The 9623-nt window shown below is 41.3% G+C and overlaps 1 protein-coding gene across 2 annotated transcripts in view; it reads left to right on the top strand.

Moving 5' to 3' along the window:
• Positions 1-5420, top strand: part of DGKH (diacylglycerol kinase eta) — a 60599-nt gene extending 55179 nt beyond the window's left edge. Inside the window, exons 27-29 of one of the 2 annotated variants that reach the window (XM_039366708.1) lie at positions 197-305; positions 858-988; positions 4518-5420. In XM_039366708.1, coding sequence (XP_039222642.1) covers positions 197-305; positions 858-988; positions 4518-4607 — 330 coding nt within the window. In that variant the 3' untranslated portion in view covers positions 4608-5420. The remainder of the gene's footprint in view (positions 1-196; positions 306-857; positions 989-4517) is intronic. The other variant, XM_039366709.1, reaches the window with a different exon arrangement.
• Positions 5421-9623: the final 4203 nt, after the last annotated feature.

Raw genomic sequence — 9623 nt, 5'->3', positions numbered from 1 at the left:
TGTGTGGACCTTCTATCTGAGGCTCTGCTGCCACCAAACCAGAGAGCGAGGCAGTTTGTTCAGACGCTCCCGATTGTGCCTCTGTTAAAAAGTGGCCGGGACAGAGGGAGAAAGACGTGCTCTACCTCCTCCGATGCAAGACATGAACAAAAAGAAGAAAAAAAACCCCAATAATCATCTTCTTATCTTTTTTTAGGACCCTCCCTTGGAGTACTGTAAAAGAAACAGCCGCAGTACCGTCTTTCGTATCGTGCCAAAGTTTAAAAAGGAAAAGGTTCAAAAACAGAAGACCAACACCCAGCCTGGTAGGCTTTTTTTTAAATAATAATAATAATAATAATACCGTTGCTTAGAAAATACAGAATTGCGAGCGGATTGGTGCAGAACCCCATGTGCACCGGAGCTTGGTCTTGGCCTTCCTTGTTATTCCATCTTCACGATGACTTGAAGTAGTCTTTATCCCACGAGAAAGTCGGCCCTTACGTCTACGTGCAGGTCAAGGGTGTGTGTGTAACTGTCCTGGCTTCAGGAGGCCACACGGTTTTGTGTGCGACCCACACAGAAGGGAGCAAGTTAAGGATCCGCTCGGGGATGGGGCTCTTGAAGGGCAGAGCTGGATGCTGGAGCTGAGAGCATGGCTAGAAGTCAGGTAGCCCTCCGATGCCCGGGTTTTCCCTCCCTTTAACCTGCATGTCTGAAACGGCTGCCCATCACCTACCTACCCACCCACCCCGACTTCTGCTATCACTGCGTCGTTCTCTTCTCTTCTGTCCTCCACCTTCTACGGCCTAACCTCTGCTTGCCGTGCGGCCCAGCATGTCGAGAAATTAAGGGGGTTTTGCTCTTAACTTTGGTAGTTCAGAAATGGGGCACGGAGGAAGTAGCGGCGTGGCTGGACCTGCTGAGTTTGGGAGAGTACAAAGACACCTTCATCAGCCACGACATCCGAGGCGCGGAGCTTTTGCACCTGGAGAGGCGAGACCTGAAGGTACTGTATTTGCGTTTCTGCTACTTTTCTGCCTTAAGAGCATTTCCGAGAAGGAATGAAAAGCTTCTCCTCTTTCCCCCTTCCCCCCCTCCCAGTTGTGTGCCTGGAGCTTGGCTTTTTAACATGCATCCCTGCGTTAACACCCCCCCCCCCGCCCCAAAACTGCTGTCTGTCAGGCTGAATTCTCTCTGTCTGGGAAGACCAAGAAGGACGAGGGTTTTCCTTCTGAAAGAGGTCTGGGGAGATCCTCCATCATCCAGGTCACGGTTGCCCCAAAAGGTGTTTTGTTTTTTTTTCCAAAAGGCAACTGGACTTTCTTGGGGGAGGGTTTCTTTGAAAATGTTTCGCTTCTCATCCAAGAAGCTTGTTCAGTTCAGTACTCCAATAGAGGTGGAGTAGAGTAGAATAGTATAGAAAATATAGAGTGGAGTGGAGTGGAGTGGAATGGAATGGAATGGAATGGAATAGAATAGAATAGAATAGAATAGAATGGAATGGAATGGAATGGAATAGAATAGAATAGAATAGAATAGAATAGAATAGAATAGAATAGAACAGAACAGAACAGAATAGAATAGAATAGAATAGAGGAATATCAAATAGAACAGAACAGAATAAAGAAAATAGAATAAAATAGAATAGAATAGAATAGAATAGAATAGAATAGAATAGAATGAGGAATGTCGAATAGAATAGAATAGAATAGAATAGAATAGAATAGAATAGAATAGAATAGAGGAATATCAAATAGAACAGAACAGAATAAAGAAAATAGAATAGAATAGAATAGGAGGAATGTAGAACAGAACAGAACAGAATAGAATAGCTTTATTGGCCTCGTGTGATTAGACACACAAGGAATTTGTCTCTGGTGCATAATCTCTCAGTGTACATGCAAAACAAAGTAATAATAATCATAATCAGGAGAACAACCTTCCATTATTTACTCATTCTCCCCAGCAAACAAACAGTTTGGGTTTCATGGTGTTGTTTTTTTAATTTGTGATGGATGTGTACTTCTCCTGCCTTCCCGTCAAACCCTAAATTGCAAATGTCAGTTACACAAATGTCAGTTACAACGATTGAGAGAGAGATAGAGATAGAGAGAGAGAGAGAGGGATTTAACATCCAGTTTGCATGTTAACAAGCATTTCGGTTGTTTCGGGGCCTAAATGAGAGCAAAGAGTGAATACAAAAAAAAAAAAAAAAATCAATATAGCAATTAGAGCTATAGATTTGATTCCAGAAACATGGAAAAGCAAAAAAATAATAATAGCGTCTGTTTGTAGCTCTTTAAAGTGACTGCATCTTTTTCCTAGATGACAGAGGCCAGCAGAGTGATTCTGGGTTAGGACTCTGCTGCCTTAAAGAGCTGCAGACGGGTGCTTAACATTTGTACTTTTCCAGATTATTGACAAAGCATGGCACAACGCTAAAAGCAGTGCATGTACACACAAGCAGAAGGAACTCAGATAAATCATCTTTTTACTTGCATCAGATTTTGTATCGTAGTAAATAGCTTTAGTGTGTTTATGCACGTACAGCTCCGTACGCGGCTTGATATTACAGATATAAGTCTGCGTGCAGGTGATGCTCGGCTTACAACCACAAAACTGAGCCCTGATTTCTGCCTTCAGGTGATTTTTCAGGGAAGATCCTATTGACCCCCAAAATCTCATTTAACAGCCAGGCAAGGCAAGACTCCAAGCTCTTGTTTCGTTGCTCTGCTGTCCGACGGTCCTAAACCGGAACAGGAGAGTAGAAGCATTAACTGAAATGAGCAAAGGAGGGCAGCATTACATAACTAGGAAACTGCAGCTAAGGTGGAAATTCTAGATTTTGAATGAAGGGCTCGTAGTTGGAGATTGCAATGCCAGCTGAGCTCAGCCAGGCAGCAAGTAAAACTCTTGAAACTTAACACACCAGTTACTCCAGGAGCTACAAGCACTAGCCTTGGATTGGGTTCAGCATGACCTCAAAACCCCCAGGGATTTTGATGTTAAAGAAACTATTTTAATATTGAATTTAATTACAGTGGCAAGGTTATTGATTGGTCAATACTGGAAGAAAGATTCATTGCCTACATTAGAAGAATGGATATTTAAGGTTTCCAATTTGGCAGAAATGGCTAAAATTTCTGCTTATTTAAAGGATCATACACAAGAAAGATATATTATGGTATGGAGAAGATGGATAGATTATATTCAGATTAAATATGGGACTGAAAAGTTTCATTTATTTTATGATTAAAAAATAAGTATTATTAATAATAAGATTTAAAGGGAGTTAAGGGTTAAGTATGATATTAATTGTACAAATTGTTAAACTTGTTTAGCGTATGATTAATATATTTGTTAACTTAGATTATGTTTAATATGTTTGTTATACCCTGTATTTGGTTCCGGGAAGTGGGGGGGGGGGTAGGGGGGGTTATTGGGTTTATTATGTAATTATTAATAAAACTTTTTAATAAAAAAACCCAGGGATAAAAAAAACTAAGACTCCATAGTTAGTGATTAGAGTAGGGGGTCTTCAAACTTGGCCCTTTTATGACTGGTGGACTTCAACTCCCAGAATTCCTCAGCCAGGCATGCTGGCTAAGGAATTCTGGGAGTTGAAGTCCACGAGTCATAAAAGAGCCAAGGTTGCCTAGCCCTGATTTAGGAGGATTTCAAGATGCAAGTTTCAGTTTGGTTTTGAAGGAATATTTTTTTGTTTTTGTTTTCCTGGGCTGTTTCACGTTGGTCTTGAGTTTTATATAGATGGTTGGGGACTTGCTTTCTGGTACTAAAATCCTGCAAAGTTGAGCCTCCAACCGTATGTTTTTTAAAGTCAACTGCTTTGTTGTATGACGATCTAGCATCAGTATTTATGTATAATATTGGACAGGCTTTGCTGCTAAATTTTCGAATTATTTTGTTCTGCTAGATTTCCTTTCTTTAAAATATATATTTTATTGATTTTTGTTACAAATAGCAATCTTTAGTGCTTAGTAAATGACGTGTTGTCTGGGTTCGTATAGTTAGCAACAATCAATAATAATTCATTTCTATGATTTCATAATCAGCACATTAACTAGAAATACCTTTCCTTGATGCTAGATTTCCTAATGCTTGGGTTTTTTATAAAAAATTTAAGATCGTTACTGGTTATTTTATTCATGCTGCTAGATATTGGAAGCTGGTACGGCAAAACTGTAATTCCACACTGTACTTCAGACACAAAGGGGGGATCTTTGTACACACAACCCAATTTCCCATTCCAGAGAGACCAATCAAGTATAATTATTGAGTGTAAGACTAAAATCTCAGAAATAAAGAATACAGGGGGGGAAAATAGACAGCGCCACTTCTTTTTAAAAAGTTGAGTTTTCCTTGGAAAGACAATTCAGTGTCTGAATGCATCGTGTCTGGAATAATTGGTATGTTGGGAAGAAAAAGGGAGTCATTGACTTAAATGAGTGCTCTCTAAATTAGCTTTGTTGCCAAAAGTTCAATGAGCCAGCGAATCTGTCTTCTTTCTTCTGCAGGACCTGGGGATAACGAAAGTGGGTCATATGAAGCGAATTCTTCAGGGAATTAAAGAATTCAGCCGGAGTCCACCGTTAGCGGAACTGTAACCGTGCCAGCTTCCTCTGTCGAGGAAGCACTACTTACGCAAAGGTGTTGAAGGTTGCGGGTTCCTCCCCGGCCGAGTAAAGGCCAGGTTGCGAGAAGAGCGTTCCTCTGATCGGGGGCGAGGTTTGACGAATGAGCGGGATGCGGGTCCCCCAAAAATTTTGTGCATCTAAAAAAGAACTTTATTGTGAGAAGTAATCAAAATGTCTCCATTACGGTAAAAACATTTCCTGGGTAGCGTTGGCGTCCCATGGACTCTGGTAATCCACACGGTTCCTTTCCGATCCAGGTCCCTTTCAACGCAACGACAAATTATTTTACAAAATGAGATTGCTCTCTTTGACACACCCTTGAAGCCAGCGGTGGGATTCAAATACGGGAACAACCGGTTCTCTGCATGGATGCCACTTCTGGAAGTCCCATCTGGGCCTGCTGGGCATCAAAAAATTGGCTACCGGTTCTGCCAAAGTGGTGCAAAATGGCTGAATCCCACCCCTGCTTGAAGTCTAACTTTATCTGGAATCTCTGGTGTCTGATAGACTTGGTCCCATCCGGGTGTTTCGGTGACGCTGGTACCTCAAACTATAACTCTCTCGGGTTTTTCTCCCCCCCCCTTTCATTGGCTGAAAATAATGTTGGAATGCCGTGAATGGAGACGCTAAACTCCTGGCTTTTTTGGCCCAAACCGCCTGCCTGTTTACATGATACTTCTTACACTTGAAAAACTTTTATATCTGTTTTAATAAGGTTTAATTTATTACTGTTTGGGGTTAGGGGTTTTTTTTTTGTTTTTTTTTCCTTATGTGATGTAAAAATGCTGCGTGTGGGCGGACCGGGTTTCCCCTATTCTAGCTGCGAAAAACATCTTATATATATACTCTGGCTTCAGGTCATTTCAGAGTATTGCAAAAATGCTAGAACAGGGCAGATTTGAGATTTGGTCCCCGAGGGAGAAAGATTTGAACGTTTTCCTTAAGTCTCTTCCTTAAAACCGCTTCCGGGTTTACCTCGAATGTCGGAGCTTCAAAATGTGGCGGTCGACTCAAAAGTGCATCAGATTTGGTGAACATCGGGACTCGGTTATGCAATTTGAACGAAATCTCGGAAAGTTATAGAGCCCTGTCTTTTAAGTATGCATTTTTCTCCCTCCCCTTGCCAGTTTAGAGATAGATTTCGCCTTGTCAGAAAGATTGCTATCCAATCATTTGTTAATATGGATTGGAAAATTTGGTGGATCGGGCCAGAAAAAGAAATTCCTTTTCTGAAACCTCGGGATTCTAGATATTACTGAACCCAGGAAGATCAGCAGAGGAATTAAAAAAAAAAAAAAGTTGAGATGGTATCGTGATGGTGTTGGCTATTATGGACTCACCTCCCACTCTGGTTGAACTACAGCTCCCAGCATCCCCCACGCTTGTCTACAGAGATTCTCAACCATTCAGCTCATGGATTTCCCAAAGGTGCTTTTTCCAAAGGACTTTCTTGCGTGTTTTTCGTTTCTCATCCTAGAAGCTTCTTCAGTTCACAATGAAGAGACCTGAAGAACTGAACTGAACAGAAGCGAAGAAGCTTCTTGGATGAGAAGTGAAATATTTTCAAAGGAAAAATAAACCAACAAACCAAGAACGTCCAGTTGCCTTTGGGGAAAAGCACCTTTGTGATCTCCCGCTGTTGATATTGTGAGCTCTTAAATTCCTTCTACCATCTTTTAAAACATTAAAAGCGAACCAGTATGCGGGCTGGCTGAGGAATTCTGGGAGCTGAAGTCCACAAGTCATCAAAGGGCGAAGTTTGAAGACCCCTGTCTTAAATCTAACCAACAAAATGGAGGCTGGCTAAGGGATTCTGGGAGCTGAAGTCCACAAGTCATAAAAGGGTCAAGTTTGAAGACCCCTGTCTTTAACAAACAAAATGGAGACTGGCTGAGGAATTCTGGGAGCTGAAGTTCACAAGTCGTAAAAGGACCAGGTTTGAAGAACCCTGTCTTAAATCTAACCAACAAAATGGAGGCTGGCTGAGGAATTCTGGGAGCTGAAGTTCACAAGTCATCAAAGGGCCAAGATTGAAGACCCCTGTCTTAAATCTAACAAACAAAATGACGGCTGGCTTAGGAATTCTGGGAGTTGAAGTCCACAAGTCATCAAAGGGCCAAGTTTGAAGACCCCTGTATTAAATCTAACCAACAAAATGGAGGCTGGCTGAGGAATTCTGGGAGCTGAAGTTCACAAGTCGTACAAGGACCAGGTCTGAAGACCCCTGCTCTAGATCAATCCTTTGTTTCCAGTTTGGGTTCCTTTAAGAACCCAACCTCCTGCTTCACACATTAGACTTAAGCTTTTGTCCTCTTGCTGAGTGTCAATTATAGGTAGTCCTCAGCTTACAGCAGTTAATTTAGTGACCGTTTGAAGTTACAGCAGAACCGGTTGTTAAGTGAATCTGGCTTCCCCATTGACTTTGCTTGTCAGAAGTTCGCAAAAGGGGATCACGTGACGCCAGGACATTGCAACCATCATAAATATGAACCAGTAATTTTGATCATGCTGCAACAGTTGTAAGTGTGAAAAACGGCCATACGTCCCTTTTTTCAATGTCCTTGTAACTTTGAACGATCACTAAATGAGCGGATGTAAATCGAGGTGCATAAGCTATAAGTTATTGAAAGTCACAGAGATTGACAATATAGCCTTACCAAGCTTAACTGCCACTAAAGAGAGCAACATCTACTCAAGCAGGCGAATATGATCAATATTAAATGTTTATTTAGATTCAAGATGGCTTAGTGTCTATGTGCAAACCCTTGGCATGGAATTGTGTGCAAGGCAAAGGAAGTGTAAGGAAGAGCAACTAAGATGATTAAGGGCCTGGAGATTAAAAACATGAAGAACGGTTACAGGATTTGGGTATGGCTAGTTGAGAGAAAAAAAAGGACTGGGGGGGGGCATAATAGGAGTTTCCCAGTATTTGAGGGTCTGCCACTTTTTTCAAAGTCTCAACATCTTTTTTGCAATCCAGTTTTGCTCACCACATTAGAAAAAAAAGATGTTGAGACTTTGGAAAAAGTACAAAGAAGAGCTACTAAGATGATTAAAGGCCTGGAGACTAAAACATACAAAGAACGGTTGCAGGACTTGGGTTTGGCTAGTCTGAAAAAAAGAAGAAATAGGGGGGACATGATAGCAGTCTTCCAATATTTGAGGGGCTGCCACAAAGAAGAGGGGAGTAGTCAACCTCTTCTCCAAAGCGCCTGAAGGCAGGACAAGAAGCAACGGGTGGAAACTAATCAAGGAGAGAAGCAACCTAGAACTAAGGAGAAACTTCCTGACAGTGAGAACAATTAATCAGTGGAACAGCTTGCCTCCAGAAGCAGTAAATGCTCCAACACTGGAAGTTTTTAAGAAGAGACTGTACAGCCATTTGTCCGAAATGGTGTAGGGTTTCCTGCCCGAGCAGGGGGTTGGACTAGATGACCTCCAAGGTCCCTTCCAACTTTACTACTATTACTATTACTAATTAACCAACGGAACTGCATTTTGGGTGCTCCATCCCTGGAGGTTTTTAAGAAGAGATCGGACAGCCACTTGTCCGAAATCGTCTAGGGTCTCCTGCTTGAGTAGGGGGCTGGACTAGATGACCTCCAAGGATCCCTTCCAGCTGTATTCTGATTGATTGGTTTGAAAAGCAAAGGGCTTGTAAACTGACCTCACTTACTGAAACCATCATAGGTAGTTCATTATTTTCTCAGTAGTTGCATTGACATTTTCCCCAGATTGCATTGTTACTACACTCATTTTGATATTTTGCCATACCTATCGCATTCTTGGCTCACAAAGTCGCAAATGCCGCCTTCCTTGGCGCAATAATCCTTTTTTCTTCTTCCCTTTTTTAAAAGCATCCTGGTGGATATATATATATATATATATATATATATATATATATATATATATATATGGAAATAACAGAAAGCTGCCATGCACAGAAAAGAAGGCTAGAATTATTTGTAATTTAGCCACCATTACTCACTCTGTGGTTTTTTCCCCCCTTCAGAATATTAATATGCTGTTCTAGGGAAGTTAACGGGGCTGAATGCAGAAAATTAGATATATATATATTTTTAAAGAAAAAAAAATCACCCATTTTCTACTCTTTGGAAGTAGAATTTCCCTGCTGCTTCCTTGTGATTTCATTAGGCACTGTTCTACATTTGCACAAAAAGATTGGTCTTCATTCTTCTCTTTCTTTTTTTCAATCCCGAAAAATAGAAATGAAGCCCTTTTAGGAAAACGGTATTAGCATAGATATTGTGAGGTTTCCCCCTCTCCCCCAATCCATAATTCACGGTTATTTGATTAATATAGTCCTAAATTTTTCTGTTGAAAGTAGCAGGTCACAAAAGTGGATTACATGACCCCGGGACACTGCACCCGTCATAAATATGAGTCAGTGGCCAAAAGTCTGAATTTTTGATCCCGTGACTGTGAGGGCCTGCTGCAACGGTTGTAAATGTGAAAAATGGCCACAAGTCCCTTTTTCAGTGCTGTTGTAACTTCAAACGGTCGCTAAATGAATTGTTGTAAGCCAAGGACTATCTGGGTCTGGAAGGTGGGGTGCCAGTTTAATATTTAAGGTGACGCTTCAGTATTGAGCACTGGAAAACCGAGTGAGAAAATGCCACGTTTTTTCCAAATAATGGGTTGATTGCAAGAATTTGAACAAGCATGTTGTAAGAGTTACCGTGTTAGTCAAGGGGCGAATTGCTCTTGGTTTCAGTTCTTGGGGGTTTATGCTTGCACTAGTAAGATTTGGCAGGTTTCATGTTTATTGTAATTTTACATCACCAAACCGTGTTTGGATAAAGTTTAGGCTTTAAGGTCACAAGTGACCCCCCCTCGACACAACCTCATATATTAGAGAATTATGCTCCGATTGTAATTTTGGCTTCCGTTTAACAGCCACTTACACATGTCAAATCCCACATAATTGAGAGGAAGAAAACGGATCACCTGGCCAGGTCAAGCACC

Source organism: Crotalus tigris, unplaced genomic scaffold, assembly GCF_016545835.1.
Source record: "Crotalus tigris isolate CLP2741 ecotype Arizona unplaced genomic scaffold, ASM1654583v1 scf7180000020351.1464749751:1500972, whole genome shotgun sequence".
Classification (NCBI taxonomy): Eukaryota; Metazoa; Chordata; class Lepidosauria; order Squamata; family Viperidae; genus Crotalus; species Crotalus tigris.
The sequence above is the reverse complement of the archived record's forward strand: the minus strand, read 5'-3'. Positions and strand labels throughout refer to the sequence as shown.